The following is an 18,015-nucleotide window of genomic DNA, read 5'->3' as shown; positions in this document are numbered from 1 at the left end:
ACATCCTAAGGATTCGGCTTCGGGAAAGAGTTTGGCCGATGCAGAAACGTTTTGCATCAATAGCTCTGAAGCTCATCAAAATTTCTAGGTTGGAGCAGGTCCCTCTCACCTTTCATGTGATGAGAAGTGCCATTGCTTGGGAAATGAGAATAGATCTTTCTTGCTGAGCAGTTCATAGCCCTGTCACGGAGAGCAGGTAGGCATTGTGCTCACTTTAGATATTTTATTTCAGTGATGGGTGGGATGGATTACTTCTTGGAAACTGATGCAGAGCTTCTAGGGCAAGTGTCTTTCTGTTCGTGGGACTCCAGAATGATTGTTTCAAATCCTGTTCTAGCTCTGGCTGTCGGTGGCACCCAGGTTGTGCCACAAAGCAAGAAGGAACAGGACCTTTCCATCCCTTTTCCATCTTCTAGACATCTGTGCAAAGGTGCAGTTTGACAATCTCTGTAAGTTGAACTTTTTCCAGTGTTGCAAGGAGCTGTTGGCTTTGGTCATTTGTTCCTTGTGTTGGGACTACTGTTTAGTCCTCTAGAGTGACTTCAAAAGTAATCCATGAAGACAAGTTAGTGCTTGCACCGGAAAGATGCAGTGGACTGAGTATGAAAAATGGAGAGCCTAGATGTCAGGATTCCACTTTTGTGGCACGATGTGCAGTAGTTTGATTCATGATGCCATATATGATATACAGAAAAAGAAAAAAGCAGGATAAGAAACTTCTGGCACATCTAATGTTCCATATTAAGTAACAAACTCTTTATTTAAATGTAGCCTTTTGCTACTTTTTCACTGCTATTCTCCAAGAGTATTTTCTGCGTTTACCTTTAAGGATTGTTCTGTATTTTCATGAGGAACATAATCTAGACACATACTTCTTCAACATCCAATTCGTGATTAAAACCCCAGTTTTCTAAGAATTTCCAAGTAATTCTAGACCAGTGTATAAATTAGAGGTTGGACTTCAGGAATTTCTATTGCATTTCACCATTTTCATATACTGTTGTAAGCACTCCTGAGACATCAGTTTCAGTTGAAAAAAAGATAAAATATAGTTGTGGATTTCTGATTGGTTTATGCTACCCCAGGTTTCTTCCCTACTCTGGGCTGTGCCCTGCCCACCACGCTCTCCATGGCTTCTGTGGGAATCTTTGAAAATAAAGAAATAGCTTGTCAGTACTTGCCATAATTTAACAGGCTGTCTTCCTTTAGAGGCTAGAATTTGGAAATTTAGGCCCTCATCCTGCAACTGTTTAAGCGTGCTTAATTTCAAGCACATGCTTATTTACAGGATCCAGATTTGTTTGTCTAATTACTTTATAGCATGAGTGAAGCCAGACTGTTCAACTCTTGGGACCATCTGTTGGGGGAGAGAAGGAAGAACCTGACTGTGTATTTTCCAAAAAGCTGTTTCACCCTTAGCTACCAGACCAAATTTATCTTTCAGATAAATTGTCAGAAGTTGTCTTACTATTGTATATGTTGTAGGTATTTCTGTTATGATTTGTTATCCTGAGTTCCAAAGGGTTGTGGTTCACAGGGAGTAGGGCCACAAGGGGATCTCATGGACTGGTTCATTATAAGTGTCTATAAATTCTCTAGTAATATATATTGATGCATATTATTGACTTGTTTTATTTATGACACTGAGATAACAAGAGGTTGTTATCCCAAAGCTATAGCATTATGATGGTTGTAATACTGCTGTTTTGTCATTTGTTTCATAGATTAAAACATGCACAATTCCACTGTTATTTCCTCAGGCTAGCCAAGAAATATACATGTAGTTTTAAAATAATAATAAAAAACTTTCATAATATTTAGTGATGTTTATGATCACATGCAGTCCTGTCTTTTTTTTATTTTTAAATTGAAAGCAAAGGGCCAAATCTGCTTGTTTGATACATCCAAGAATATGTGAGTGTAAGAACAGGGTTTGGTGGAAAAAACACTTACATACAAGTTCCATTACTTAAAGATAATAAAATTATGAGTAATATTTTTCTGTTAAGTTTGGCTAAAAATATCTGATCTTCTTTCTTAATTTTATTTGAACATCCACATTTAAGAGGACGATACAATTGTATTCATCCCTGTCCATAATATCTACCATAAACTACTTCAGTCTAGTTGAGCATAAATAGAAATCAGAGGGAGAGCTCTGTAAGTACTGAAAAAGTAAATTGACTGTTAGAACACACAGAAAACCATTAGAAACTTTTTAGAATACTTTCCCCTCTAAAGGGAAGAAAAATATCAATTTTTTCATTTACTTAAATGCAGCGAATTGGACTTCTCTCAGGGGGCAGCTGTAAGAGCTATTTATCTGTCATTACAGGGTAATTAGTTGACAGTTTTCTCCAAGGATCTGTGTGTAAGATTTAAATAAGAGCATCTTCTCTTAGTAATACTGGCACATACATCCTTCTACAAATAACTAGTGAAGGAGGTAGGGATTATGTGGGGTCTTTTTCGTATGGCTATATTGTCCAACGTTGTTGTTACCCTATATGTATACGAATGTTTGCTCAAATGATGAGACATTACAGAAATACCACTTTACCATCCTTCCTCCCTCGGACTGCAGCTTCTTCTCCCAAGTGCTTCCACAGCAGTGCTGGTGTAGGTAATTTTCTCTGTTCCCTTCTTGCCCCCAGCTGTGTCTTCCCAGCCCTGTGTTGTGTCCTGTGGTGACCTCCTAATATAATCGGATGAGCTCATCTTTCAGAGACGGGAACCTTTGGATGTATTGTTTTGTTTAAAATGCTAATTATTTCATTGATCTAATGGGAATTACTTTTGCCTGCAGAACTGAGGGAACATCATACTTTACTACAGAGGCAGAAATAAATGGCTAGGGACAGCAGCACCACCACTTCTTGAAGAAGAAAGACCAGTATGATGAGGCCCTGTTTTGTCTTGGAGAAATGGATGCTGTGAGATTTGGATGAAAGATACATCTCCCTTTATCTCTGACAATCTAAGAGGGCCTTTTTTTTTAACAAACAAGTTTTGTGCCATGTTCTCTATATAGTTTATTGCCATAACCCACCTCACCTGGCCAATGATGATGATCTTTGTGATACCCTACAGTTAGAGTAGATGAGGTCAGAAGGGATCTCCGGACATCTAGTCCAAGCTCCTTTCTGAAAGCAAGATCAATTGCAATAGGTTGCTCTGGGACAGGTCCAATTGGGTTTGGAATATCACCAAGGGTGGAGACCAGGCCCTCTGCGCAGCTCATTCTGGTGTTGACTGCCTTCTTCCAGTACCCTTTGCCATTACAAACTGCAGCTGGTGGCAGTGCAGCTGTGATGCAAGTGCAGCTAGATGATGTCTGGCTGGCTCACTGCTCTGCGGAGGTTTAATATGACCTGTCCTTGGGGTTAAAACCCCAATGGCTTGCATCACGAGCAACTGCTGTCCCAGCCCTACCCTTCCTTTACTCGTGTGGTGTTGGTAACTGCAAGGTCGGTGCATGCTGGTTTTGATAGCACGTTGGTGGCATGTTTGGTAGTACATTGGCTCAGTGAACTAAACCCGGTCTGGGGGTAGGAACTAACCCAGAAACCAGCCCCAAATATGTAATTGTGTATGCGCACGCTAGTTGTTTATGATTGATTTTACAGCTTGTTTTAGCTCTTTTAACTAATGTTTATTAATGTGATTGACAGGTTGATACTGATTTTTGAATAAATATGCCTATTTACCATATGATGTTTTTTTTGAATGTCACAAATGACATCTTGTGCACTTTAATGGCTCACTTCTTTGTGTGTGTGTGTGTGAATAACACCAGCTTACTAAAAAGATGCTGACATTTCCCACTTCCTAAAGCAAAGCTCAGTGGTCAGCTCTGCATTGGCATAGTTCCTGACATCTCTATTAACTCTTTCTGAAAGTGTTCAAAATAGTCTTTAGCAAATACATCTTCAGGCGGCTACATTTACTGATGAAAAATAGGACCTTGTCTTACATCAGAGCAAGCAGCTATTTGTCAGAAAGGAATTACTATCCTTCAAGTGAGGACAGGGGATGCTAAACTATGCTACCCAGCTGAGAAAAGGGAGCTTTAGTTGGGTAGAACCGAGTTACCCATGTTAAATTTTGATCAGGGCAGTGGGCTTAACCCCTGCCTCTCCCCCCCCCCCCCCCCCCCCACTTTTATGGTGTCATTTATTCAGTGTCATTCATTCTCTTTTACTTTATTTGAGAAATGACAACTTTCAGTGTAGTTTTTGTATGCTTTGCTCAACTCTGTTTCTCAATAGGCATATATTAGGAAGTCTATTCAAAGATCACTTATTTTCCTGACTATCAATATCAAGGTTCTGGATGCTTAACTAATCAATACATTCATGGTGTGAGCTTGGATGGTCATAAGTTTTAATTTAGTTTCTTAATATGCAATATAAATGGTTGCCTAACTTTGAAAGCATTGTAGCATGTCTGCAAAAATACTGGGTAATTTCTTTTAACATGATTTTTTCCTCCATGTATTGATTTAATACAGGGTTTCTTGCAGCCATACAATTAATATCATCTGAGTACAAGCACAGTATAATATCTCAATAATGTTGCTATTTTTTTTTTTGTTATTACTTGACCCCTCAGTGTATTGTCTCTTATTCCTTAAAAAAAAAAAGTAAGCTAAGGCATTGCAAAATGCGCTTACTGATCAGGCTATAGACTTGCATTCCATACTCGTTTGCAAAGCTTCATGTATGTGCTGTGGGACGACGGATAATATGGCTGTATGAAGAATAGGTGTCTTGTGCCCATGTATTTTCTTAATCTGTTCTAACATTGTTTTTTGAACTGTTTGGGCTCTACCTTTTGTGTTGCATACTGAACTTTCAAATTGATGCAGAAAATTTTGTTTATGTAGTAAGCTTGGGTCATTGATAATGTAAAGTATGGGCTTGGCTAGAAGAATGCTCCTCTGTCCCTCCCTCATCATTCTATCCTGCTTTTTTCTCCATGAGTGCCTGTTTTTCATTTAGAGTAATGTATATTTTGTGTTAAACATCTCATTGAGCATTGCTTGCCAAGCTGAAGTTTTTTTCTTCCAGGCTGAAAGCCAAGTGGTCTAGAAAATAAAGTGCTGCTAACTTTCTGTGCGGAATTTAGTCCAGTAATTCCAAGTGCTTTTTTTCACTCTAAATGAATTAAAATTACCATGTAGGTTAATCTGACTTAAAAATAACATATATATATATATATATATTAATTAAGAGATAGTAGTCTTGAAGAATAAGTTGTACTTGAGCTACTTTATTTCAAAACAAAATTAATGGTGTTATTGGGCTATTTGGCTATGGCTCAAATGTATTCTTTAATTGGTAAGATTGAGTACCATGAAGCACATCAAGCAGGGAATGTTTCCTACCTTACTGATGTGTTCAGGACAGCTTCGTGCAACACTGGCGCACTACATTTAAAGCTCAGAGTTTGCACTAAGCAAAATGCTGCACGTACATGGGGCAAAATCTTGTGTGGCCATGTGATGAAGGCAACTGACAGAACTTTTTTTGTTGTTGTATGAAAAATGAAATGGTCTTCATGAGGCCAGATGATTGCAGAGACTAAGATTACACTTGTTAGTGTTTGCCATTTCCTTTGTGCATACCTGATTTCTTCTCTTTATCTTCGTGTAATCAGCAGCTATATCCATTTCCAGGATCTAATTGAACGTAATGAAGAAAGAGGTTGGGCTGTTAAGCTTCCACATTCTCTGCTCTTTGTGCTGGTCATGGTGCTAAAAAGAGATGAGTTAACATAAACCTGAGTAGGCTGTTTAACCTTCTTTCTCTTCTGGAAATGTAGATGCAATAACATTTGCAGCTGAAAAGGCTCATTCGCAGTTTCTAATGCTTAAGGATGCAAATGAAGCATTTTGTCTCTTCTGTCGCCTGGAGGTGTTAAGCAAGGAAACAGAAAGAGGTTTCTAGGATTAGTTCCACAGATTTCTTTTATCATGTTAAAATCAAGACTGGTTTCAATGCCATGAAGTGAAGAAAAGCAATATGGAAACTATCCAGGGAAAAATCTTACGTTTCATTTGTTTCTCCCTAAATTTTCTGGGTATTCATTACTCCTGATGAAGCTGAATACTCAAACTTTTAGCAACACCGCAGAATAAGTTCCTGTGCTCGCAGTATGTGTGTGTGTAACGTTTTGTAGGTGGCAGAGCAATTCATCATTGTCAGTGACATGCCATATAAACTATGTTAAAGTTTTTATTACAATAGTTTTTCTTTGAGAAGTGCTTCAAAAACCTTGGATAATTTAGCATTGCATTTGGGTTCTGAACTAAGGCATAAAATATGTAGACCATCTAAAGCTTTAAACTGGTTTTAAGTGAAATTATCAAGTAAGGCTTCAGCTTGATCATCAGATCCAAAGAGAAAACTTAAAAGAATAGATCCCCAGAGGTATTTTTTGTTCTTCTCACCAAATCTTTTAGCTCTGAGTCCTTGGAAGAAGCTTCTGTGTGGCTTTTCACTTGTGAAGATACGGCCTTGAAATTGAATAGCATTATTTTCCACTCTAGAGATATAATATACACTATGAAATGTTTGGTTTATGAGACACAATACTGAATTGGAGCAAGCACATTTACCCTTTGTACATCTGCTCTGTGATAGCATGCATGGCTTCACAGCTTGTGTCTTGTTAGGGAAATATATATACAGATTAGGTTGATTCTTAGTTTTGACTCTGGAAATGTACCACTTCAAAAAGGAAATGGCTTTTAAATTTTATATAACAGCTATTTTCTTCACAGCATTTGTGCGCGAGCTGATGCTGACCATCTAGATATACCCTGGCTGCTCTCTTGTTCTTGTGCAGGAGGTCACATACCTTTCCTCAGAGATGTTTACTCCTTTGGGACAGTGGAGTTTTGGTGGCATTAGACTGCATTTATACTGATTCAGCAACAGTGCCTTTATTTTCTTTAAGCTGACTGTTAGAGTCGTATAAGAGACTGATATCTTTCATCCCACCCTGCAAATATGTGAATATATGGATACTGTATTAGCAAACATACAGATATGCTTACTTTTCTATGTATCATACACATAGATGCTGTTTCCACATCCTTTGGGCATATTTCTGGCAAATTCAGCTGGACCTAAGTGCTGCTTTTGGTTGGTCCTCTAGGAATTTGCAATGTCATACTAATGGAACTTAAATGTAGTACAGGGTTTTCTGTTAACCGAATAATGTGTTTTCATGGCTCTGCATAGCTTAAACTATACTTTGGAGACCAGTATGAGCAGGTTCTCACCAGGATTAAATAAATCAGATACATTTCTTATAATGGCTTAAAAGGAGTTCAACCTTTTGTTGTATTATACAACAAAATTAACGTCTGTGTTGGTTTATTTCCAAGTAAATTAGTGGACTCTATTTTTTCTTTTTTCTTTTTCTTTTTTAAGAAGGGCTGCCCAACATTCATCCCTTTCTTCCTGAAGGTCGTGGTTGTGAAAATGCTTTAGTGTTCTGTAATTTCAGTTCTAAGAACTGAGACAAACTTCTCAAATGCAGCTGCATTCAATTTCAGGTAAGGCTTTTTTCATTCTGTTAGCTTTCCCATTTTTTGGAGAAACTTTTATTGTATCACTTTCTCTTACTGTATGTACACCTCTTTAAGGCAGTGAGTACAGGGATTTAAAATTGAATGGTTCAGTGTCACGGGTGGTGACATAGCTTGTGTGGTGGGTCTGGCTTCTAAATTGCAGTGTGTTTCTGAGCCAAGTAACAGCAAGTTTTATTTCAAAGTAGAACTCGGAACAAGCCGTGAGGTCTGGCTGGCTGGGCAGCACACGTCCTCGCTGCTGCCTCCTTCCCTTCCAAGTTTCTTGGGGCTCTGACACCTTCCCAGTCAGCAATACAAGACCAATTAACCTTTTCCTTCCCAGGCTGGTAGCTGTGACAGGCTACCTGCCTGCTGCTTATGCAGCCTTAGGTGATTGTAATACTCCATTTCCCTCCCAAGCCATCAAAGAAAACAAAAGCCAGGCCTCCAGGAAGAACTACAGTAGCCAAAGGCAGATGTAGTCGGAAAGAAGTAGGATGCTACAGTTTTCTAACTCTATAATAGCTATCCATCTGCTTATATTGCATACTGTATTCAGTGAACAGATGCTGCTGCTGTTTTGTGAGCCTACACAGAAAGACCTTTTCTTCATCATGCCCCCCCTCCTTTTAAATACTTGTTCTAATGAAGGATGCTTTTGTTCTCATTCATATTCCTAAGACCTTTTGTCTTCAAAGGTCCTTCTTATTCCATTCTAAAAAAGACTGGAGAAACTCATGTTTGCTGAAAAGCTGAAGAGTTACTGTTTTGGTGATAATATGATAATACCATGTTGCTGTTCTAAGTCTTTTCCAGCTTAAAGTCTGCATAAAATGAAATATTCCGCTTGTCAATGTTAAACTTACAGGTTGATGACTGATCCTTGACCATTCCTGCATATGGTCTTTATTGTGAGCTGTAAGGAAAGTAGCAGTAACTTCAGTGACAGGATCCAGTTGTGGCTGGGAGATGGTTTCTGTGTAGCTTGCAAAAAGCTACATGTTTCCTAGAGGGATTATGTTTCCTAGAGGGATTCCTTCCCAGTGCTCAATAAACAGTTCCTGTGTTGCGAGGTGATCTGTTGATGTCCTCGCCTTTTTTAACAGCTGCCACTTTTTTTTTCTTGTTCTGATAGGACTCCTTAATCATGCCTGTCTTTGGATATTTTATCTGGCCTTTCTGCTTGGTTATTTTCTGGGTTGGTTAAACCTCTGTTGGACCTTGTTTTTGCTGCCAACCCAGCTTCTCAACCCTATATTTCACCTGTGAGATTTATGGAGTTTTGAGCTCAGCTAGCTAGTGTAGTTATCCTTGAGCTGAGCTGTTTATCTGCTCTGCTTCATATGTGGCTGCTGGCAGCTCCATATCCTTGTCTGTTCTGTTCTGGTGAGCTGTAAGTTCCTGCTCTAGATGGAAGACTTTATCTGTGGTAGATGCCAGTTTTTCTGTAACTCTGTTACTGTTCAGTCGCTTACCAAACTTTGGCCATTTCCCTTTCCTGCTGGATCTGCCTCCTTGAGTGGCTGTGTGTCAAGAGGGCAGAAAAGCTAAGGTAATCTTTCCCCAATACAGAAGTCAAAGTTCATCAGAGTCAAGCACATATTTTGTGGAAACCTTTTGCAGATTTTCCTGTTAAGAAAACTTGAAAATTGGAACAAAACTTCTTTGAAAACTTGACCTATGATAACAATTTCTACTGAAGTTCTTAACTGTGGACCTTCCTTAATAACCTCATTCACCAGTATGTTAAGTAAATACGGTGAGTTGTTACCCACACCTGCTCATCTTGCTGTTACCTTGCTGCAACAGAATGGAGTTTCCAGTTCTCTCTGTTCCTAAGTTGTTCCGCTGCTTGACAGCACCCACCAAAGAGCTGGTTCCAATACTGGGTTTGCTTCAAACTTCACCATTCTGTGATTCAGACAGTGTTCCTCAGAGAAGCAAAAACATGTCTTAAAGTTGGTTTTAAAATAAAACAAATGCAGATCAAAGCACAAGAGCAGACTGATGTGGCAGCACTGTTTCTCCCCTCCCTTGCACACTTGAGAGCTTGAGGATGTGCCTGGGGGAACAAAAGTTCTCTCTAGTTGTGTGCTCCAGCTGGTACTTCCAATGTTCATTAAGCCTCTCTGTTAGCTTATTTTAACCCACAAAAGCAATGAAAAGGACTAATCACCAAACAACAACCATAAACATAAAACCAACCCTCAAACCTGTGCCATCTTCAGCCATGTCAGTTAGCTACAACTGAGGAGTGCCAGAACCTGCCCTAGAGAAAGGGGATAGGACTGTGGGAAGGGACATGGAGGAAAAAAGAGAGAGAACATGGGGTAGAAGCAGCTAGGTTGATTCGGTTCCTTCCCCAGGCATTCCTGATGGAATTTCAGGCCCTGTGCCTACCCAGCTAGAGGCACTGGGGTTAAGCCTTTTTTCTCCTGAGTGAATTACTGTTGCTGTCTGTCTTCCAGTGAGAAGCACCCTGAGTTTGGGTAGTCTTGAAAACATGTTAATGTGGATTTGAGAGCATACGATCCAGTGGTTATATGCAATAGATCGCTTGGGTTCTCCTGTGAGCTTCGTGAGCATGTTTAAAACCAGCTCAGTGTTTACATGAGAGTTTATTTTCAGTAAGGTAGAGCAGCTGTAATTGCTCCTGAGATCCCTCCATCCGTTTCTTCCTCAGAAATGGGAAATGCTTTCCTACAACTAACTGCTTCAGGCACCAGGGAATTAACAAGCACAAAACCTGCATTAATGCCATTGCTTCTGTGTGGTGAGATAATTACAGGGGCGCTTGTGACTGGAAGCAGCTGGGCAGTTGGGAGTGTGCTTTGCCACATCATTGTGGCTTGGGTGGAAGGATCCCCTTGCCAAATGATCCTGAAAGAAAACACAGAATTCTTGATACCTATGTTTTTCTTTCCTGTAGTACACGGGATACCTCCTTCTCGGTTGGAGCTGTTCAGGCTGGTGTTAGGTGCAGATTCAAATACCTTGGCTTGAATGAGGACACCTAGAAGTGTGTTTAATTGTCCGTAACAAATGTGGTAACAGAGAAAAAGTCTAAGTATCACTTGTTTTGTCTAAGGCTGGGTTGGAACTGTTCCGTCACTTCCTGCAGTGCTGAGAGGCCTAGCAGCGATTTGGCTGTTTTGCCACATATTCATAAACCCGCAGAAGGCTGTCGTGTTGCTAAGGGAGCTAGAGATTATTGTATTAAATTATGTTTATATATTTAATTGTTTTCACATGTATAAAAGTTTATTACGCTCTTTTCCCTCCTTCATGCTTTCTGTCTCTGGCTCTGCTTGTGCTGTCATTAAGGCTGACTCTACCACTTACTGTATAAAATACTAATTGTGAATCTCTGCATTAGATGTAAAGGAATTTCCTCTCTCAGGATCAGTCTCATCAATTATCTCGGGACCACAAGAGGTGGTCAGAGGGACAGTTTCTTTCCAAACGTCAGGAGAATGGTGACTTACACAAGTGTAGGTCTATTTGGTCCACTTCAGACAGACTTTGGTGACAGACTGGGCAGAGCTCAACCACAGACACTCCGTATGGATTCTCCAAATCTCAGCTTTGCTTAATCTATCTTGACATTGCTTAGTTTTTGATTTAGCATCCCACATCCACCTGAGGGTAGAATAAGTCTTTCTTCTGGCTCTTTTGAGGGGAAAAAAAAAAAGCCAAACTTAATTGTAATGCCATAAATATCAACCAGTTAAACTAGTGCTGCTCTCAAAAATAGAGAAAGGTGTTGGGGAAGACTCTTCAATATCTACTTTTTAGTCAAAGAAAGAATATGCTGGGCATGGAATGTTTTCTGAAAATGTTCTTTTATAAATGTGCCTTATTGTTAGTATGTACCTTTTACTGTGCAAAGTAGAGAGCAGTGATACAGGTATGTTTCTGAAGAAAATGTGGGTGTGTGCTTATGGTGCAACTTAACATGCTCCCCTGCAGCCAAAAAGTTAGAGGTCAAGGTTGGAGTCCACTGTCGAGTGTGTGGAGGAGTACCAGAACTTTTGAAGAACCTGTTTGATGTGTACTGTGTAAGGTTTCGTGTATGCGGAGGAGCATCTTGTGTTGGTTGTTACTACGTTAGCAATGTGCATGGGCTGTCAATAGGCATTGGAATTCTTTTTGCACAATTGTACCACGTCCACGTGCATCATAAACTGAGGATATGAATAGATGGGTGCTGATACCTCTTTGTGTGAGGCGACAGTATTATTGCTATACTTCTACATTCATTGTCACTTTCAGTATCAGGCATTAGGTCATTTAGTACATTACCCATCACTGTTGGTAAGGAAGCTGAGGCATTTTTCTAGATGTGACCTGACTAGATTTGGCAGAGGGCTCAGGCAAGCATCTCTGGTGTGTCATGGGTTACTGTAGCAAAACTTGTAAGAGCTTGTCCAGTAGTGTCTTCTGCTGACAAAATATTTTTTTTTTTTTTTTTTTTTCTTTTTTTGTGAGCCCAGCTAAAGTTAGCTGCAAGCAGCATCAAAGAAGATGCACCTTTTTTATGCAGGGAATGAGCTGAAATACCCACTGGAAACTAGTGGATCCTCCCTAGTTTTGGTTTACTTTTGACTTGCAGATGTTGCAGCATGCGGTTCTGTGGTTTGAGATACCTTGTGATATTATGTTGAGTGAAGCATCTCTGTTTCAGTTTTTGTTGCTGGAGTGAAAGTAGATGCCCCAAGTACCTGAAATGACGAACCAAAGAGGAGAACAGCTGGTGTTACTAAGCTGCTTCTTGTTCATAATTAAAGAAAATTCTGTGAAAGATGCAGAGCAGTTGAAGCTAGGAGGTGCATATGTAGACAAGTGCAGTTTGTAAATGATGGGCATTAAAAACATACATTTAAAAAGAAAAATGGACCTTGCAACAGGTGAGACATATTAGAGTAATGACAATCTGCAGCCCATCTTCTGTCTCTTCATTTTTAATAAGAAACATTGGTTGTATCCATGTGGGATATTACAGGTCTATAATGTTTTTGCAATGAATACACTGGATGCAGCAGATTCACTTCTTGAAATGGCCTGCTGTGTTCCTTCTCAGGCGGTTCATAAGTCTCTCCTGAACAGACCTGTTCCCTTATCCAGTTATGTTTGTGGATGGGAGCAAGGAACGAACACTTTGAAAGTCCAGGTAATAAGGCAATGAAAAGACAGGTGAAGTGGAGCAAGATGTCCTCTACACAATTTTCCCTGGAAAGGTGCATGCTTGCTAGTGTTGTGAATGTAATTCTTATCCTCTCTTATGACCTCTACCTTGAATAAAGGCTTCCTTGTCTTCTTGCAGAAGAACGAGGAAGAAAAAGAGTTAAAGAGACTGTATTACATTGGAAATAGACTGTAGGCTGGAAGTCTTGGATGATCTGTAAGAGTAGCAAAAGTTTTGGATCTACTATCTTGATGACCTCTGTAGATACAGTTTTTTAATGGTAGACTTTGAGAGGAAAATGAGGAGATGAAGCAATCCGTGGTGAAGTTTAAGGTGGTGGGTGGCAGGCTGGAAATGCCAGTATTATGGCAGAAACTGTAGAAACAAGGCTTTTCTAGTTCAAGTGATATGGGAGGAATGGCATAATCTTCAGTTGCCAAGTGTGTTAGCAAACCTCTTCCACAAAACTTTGAGATTGGATTACAGTCTAATAAGAGAACCCTGCCCTGCCTCCAAATGTATGCAGGCACTCTATTGAAAACACTTGTTGAGAGGGAGTGAGTTGTCAGTTTTCAGGTTGCAATCCGCTGCTATTTCTCAAACGGTTTGTTCTAGGCTTAGTGTCACTGTGCTTTCAAATACCAATGCCTTCTTGATTCTCTTCTTTAAAAAGTTAATTTCTTTATGCTCAGATCCTTTGGCACTGAGATCTGTACCCTCATGTCTGTCCTTCTATTCCTACTGCAGTGTTCCCAACTTTGTGAGACTGCTTGCTATTAACCAAATAACTATAGCTGAGTTGCTGAGCTAATAAGCCTACTGTAGTAAAAAGGTGGGCTGAAATCAGAAAACCTCCTTTTCCCCCTCCCCCAAACAGCAAAACCCCAACCCAAATATTTCATTGTGAATTCAAGCTAATGAACCTTTGCTGTGTAGCTGCATTGATGCTCTGCATTTGGTTTGGGTGTCTTTTCATGGAGCTTTCTAGTGTTTCTGTAATATTTATTTTGTCTTTATTTTCCATTATCTGTAGCACCTTCTTAACTGAACGATAGGAAGTTGTCTATGCAGAGCTTCTGCTATTACATTGTTCCTGCTATGAAGCTGCTGACAGTGAGAACAGTAACTCCTATGCGTGTTGGGTGCTTTACAAGTTCATGAATAGGAGGACATTGTTCCCACACCTTGAACAAAAATGTATTTTTTCCACACATTTGTTCTGTGGTCATGTACTACCACTGCATAAATACACAAACTTTCAGCAAGTGATTTTTTTTGTTAGTAACTATAAGTACATGACAATGCTAATATGTGCAGCACGAGCATACGCTGGAAGTAAAACACTAAGACACAAGTTCTGACAGAAGGAATTGAATGTCATTTTGTTAGTGCTGCTCTTAAGTAAACTGCTCAGCAGTTGGAAACAATTTTTAAAGTATTTAATAGGTATCTTATAATTGGGTGATAATCAACAAAATAGCTGGAAAAAAAATGCAAGGCTAGTATGCTTATTCTTTTGATTTAGTTATAGCACTCTTCTGGCTTTTCTTCCTATAGTACAAAAGACTTAAGTTACCTAAAACATGCACAGACTCACTGTATCAGTATTTGTTGTGAAGCAGATCTGGTGGAGTAGTCTTTAGCTCTGTATAGTACTGAGAATTGAAATGTTTCTTAAAAAAATAAGTCTATGTACTTCATCACTGAAGTCTACTGCTGGCATAGAGAAAAAGGAGGGGGGAAAGCAATTTGGTGTTCTAACTATGTGTTATTTTGCGTTGACCATTTTTCCTGAGAGTTGTTGAAAAGAACTGGGCAAACAGTATTTATTACTTTATTGACCAGGTATTTAAATCTCTTTAATAAGAGACTGTACTTCTATTTTGAAGTTTCATCGAGGTTTGTGTTTAAAGAATACATAATGAAATTTACGACTATATTACAGTTTAGCAAGCGTATCTTTGTAAATTACTTGGAGTTATTCAGTGTTGAGTTAACTAGCCTCTGCTTTCTCAAGGGATATTTCTAACTTTGAAGTTGTAGTACTTCCACTTTCAGCTATTTTTCTTTGGCTTGGCTTTGATTCATACAAATGCTAATCATAGGGGCTTTGAATCTGTGTGTATACATAGCTTCACAAGGTCATATACGTCTTTGAATGGATTGGCTGACATGCTGCTTGTATATTATTAGTGTTGCATAAGCAGATTATTAGGTCTTCTAAATATTGCTTTAATAATAATATTTTTACTCTTTATTAAACTTAAAGGTAATGACTGCAGAAGGCTGTTGATTTTTAAGTTTAATCTTCTAAAGATGTATCTTCATTGTCTCTGCAGGCAGCAGAAGGTGTCACCTTCATTGGACCTGACACACATGCTATTCAAGCTATGGGAGACAAGATTGAAAGCAAATTGTTAGCCAAGAATGCAAAGGTCAACACAATCCCTGGCTTTGATGGAGTAGTCAAGGTGAGAAACCATTTAACTACTGTCTGCCCACTGTAGAATCAGTGCCTAAATCGAAGTACACCTATTGAAGGTCTGATACAGAATATAATTATAAATTCAACTCCATTATCAATAAGAGACATAATTAAAATAGAGGAACGGATCTTTGGAGGAGGAAAGATGAAGAATGCTTCATGGTATATTCAGGACCGCTTGCATGAAGTCTCTGAAAATATTTTGATTTAAATTTAACACAAAGGCAGGTAAATGTATTTACTGTGAGGTGTGCCTTTTTGTGTTGGTCTGAAAAATGTAGAAGACATACATTTACTCTTGCTGGCCAAGATCTTGACATAAAATATTACTGAAGTTAACATAAGTATACATAGCAAGTAGACTTTCTGAGTAGCAGTAAAGATCGTTACACTGTACAAATCTTCCATCTTATGGTCAGTGCTGATGGTAGTAAAGCTTTTCATGTGTAGAAAAACTCACTTAGGGGGGAAAAAAAAAAAGTTGTTTCTCTGTCCAAATCTACAGGTAGTCTTCTTCCTGAGGTTTTAGAAGGAATGATTTTCAACATCTTTCTAATATATCTTGGTTGTTGCTTTATTTTGTATGGTGGCATAAAATATGTCTTGGTTTTGGTTTATTTTGTCTTATAGAGATTATGTATGGGGCTCTTTTAATCTTTCCTGTGTGTCATTATATACCATATATATTGTGGTGATATAAGACGAATAAGCTTTTTGCCTTTATGCCTTTGTTGTGTATGTCTAGATGATCTAAAACTTTATTATCCTGGGTTGAAAATTCTTATGCTGGTCACTTCAGGTGATTTTTATTATTTTTTATTTTTCAGATAAAATTTGAGTAAAACTTGTTTAAACAAGCTTTTCATGTTCCAACATGTAGTTGAAGGAAAACTTTTTCAGGTTTTATTTATGACTATGTTGACCTCTGATCATCATGGATCTTATTTATATGATGAAATGGGAAATTTCAAGATAAGTGGGAACAACTGAATATATTGTTGGAACGCAGATTGTACTTCAAGGAGCAACGTATACCAGGATAGTGTTCAGTATTGTGTCAGTTAAGCTAGATTTTAACTTCTTAGAGTAAAATAAGACCAATTAAATGAGGAAGATAAATAGAGTATGAAGAGGCTAACTCTCCACAAAATGATCTGTTTTGATGAACTGCCTGGAGAGCGTGGCTAGCGAGAAAGAATGGTAAAATTTTGAAAGGTCTGGGAAGATCAAAATGCACAAGAGAATTCTTGAGTACTTGAGAAGGAAATGCCTGGTGTGCAGTATTTAAATATTATTATTTTTTTTTTTGTCGTCAATTATCTGAAGTTCCAGGTACTCAAAATGAAGGAATGCAAGTGATCTGGCTGGCTATCAGCTATAGGCAATGATAGTCTTAACACCAAAAGAACTGGAATGTAGGATTGGATTTGACAAATCCAATCCCAGCCGTTGAAAGGAGCTATGTGGTAGTTGGTTAATCCTGAAGTCTCCATATCACATCAATTTCACATACATCATTTGCAGTAGTTCTGATTGCCTGAAGAGTGTTGATGGAAAAGAACACGAGATTAAAAAGCTGCAGTATGCCTAGCATGTCAGAAAAAGGAGAATCCATAGGCCTTGCCAGTGTTGTAGTTTCCATCAGAAGGGTTAACTTTTCCATCTCCTAGACGAAAATTTGACTAGTGCTCTAGTTAGCAGTTCTAGGAAATAAAACTTCTGGTAACTGAAATTTTCATCCTTGCTGTGCATCTAATTATGTGTCTGCATTTGTCTTCTGATCTCCCTTCTGTGGTATCATGACTTTTGCTGGGATGAATACTTGAGTAATTGGGTTGTACAGGATGCCTGATCCTTGATGAGAGCTCGATGTAGTATTTTGTCAATTCAGACGAGGAGATGAAGGGCAAAGCTGTGTGACACCAAATATAATCAGAAGAACAGCACACGAGGAATTGGAGACTGTGTCGTATTTCCGCCATTCTCTGGGAGTCTTATTTTGGTCACAGAGCTATGCAACTTTAAAAATCTTTGAGGGCTCTTGTTTTTGAGAAGTAGACATTTTAAAGGTCTTGGGAAGGAGTTAAGTGTCTGCTTGATACTTGAGTTGATTAGAGGTGGTTTCATCTTTGTAGCGGAGTCTAAAGCTGGAAGGAAACTGCATTCATGCCTCTGACAATGCCAGAAGTTAAGAAAGATCAGTTGCATGTGTTCTTTGTGGATGAATAGTTAAAGCAAACATAGAGTAACAACTTCTTGTGCTTCTTTTATTCATCTCAGGACTGCACTGGAAATCTTTGTTACTTGAAGAGTTGTCTTTATTCAGCTCTTGTTAACTAGTGCTGCAGATGCACAGGTCCTTCGTGAATAAAGGGTGAAGCTTCCCCCCTGACTTCTGTTGCTTAGTATTTAGACTTAGTAGACTGAGTTGTTTAGCTCCTGAAATCACACCTTGGAGAAAATGTTAATTTCTACTCATTGGGAATTTTTCTTTATACATTTTAAGAGAAGGAAGTTGTTCAACAGTGTACTCTAAGAAGGGACCTGGAAGGGTTGAAGAGAATGCTTGGCATAGCAGACACAACCAAGTGTTCTCATATAGGTAATCACTGTAGTAAGTGTGAAACTGAGAATGGAAAGGCAGAGTGAGAGTAGAGAGGGCAGTTTGTCAGAGTAATTTTTTTTCTTGTCTTTCATTCAGTTCCCTGTTTTGGTTGACACAAGGGTTGTCAGTGCACACTTGTAAGAAAACTGAGTATTGCCCTA

The 18,015-nt window shown here is 38.9% G+C and overlaps 1 protein-coding gene across 1 annotated transcript in view; it reads left to right on the top strand.

The window, feature by feature from the left end:
- The window catches only part of PCCA (propionyl-CoA carboxylase subunit alpha), a 275,014-nt gene that overhangs the window by 55,183 nt on the left and 201,816 nt on the right, over nt 1-18,015 (top strand). Inside the window, exon 6 of the mRNA XM_035318665.1 lies at nt 15,104-15,235. Within this exon, the coding sequence (XP_035174556.1) occupies nt 15,104-15,235 (132 nt within the window). The remainder of the gene's footprint in view (nt 1-15,103; nt 15,236-18,015) is intronic.

Source organism: Oxyura jamaicensis, chromosome 1 (genome assembly GCF_011077185.1).
Source record: "Oxyura jamaicensis isolate SHBP4307 breed ruddy duck chromosome 1, BPBGC_Ojam_1.0, whole genome shotgun sequence".
Lineage (NCBI taxonomy): Eukaryota > Metazoa > Chordata > Aves > Anseriformes > Anatidae > Oxyura > Oxyura jamaicensis.
This window is presented reverse-complemented; position numbering and strand designations above follow the sequence as displayed.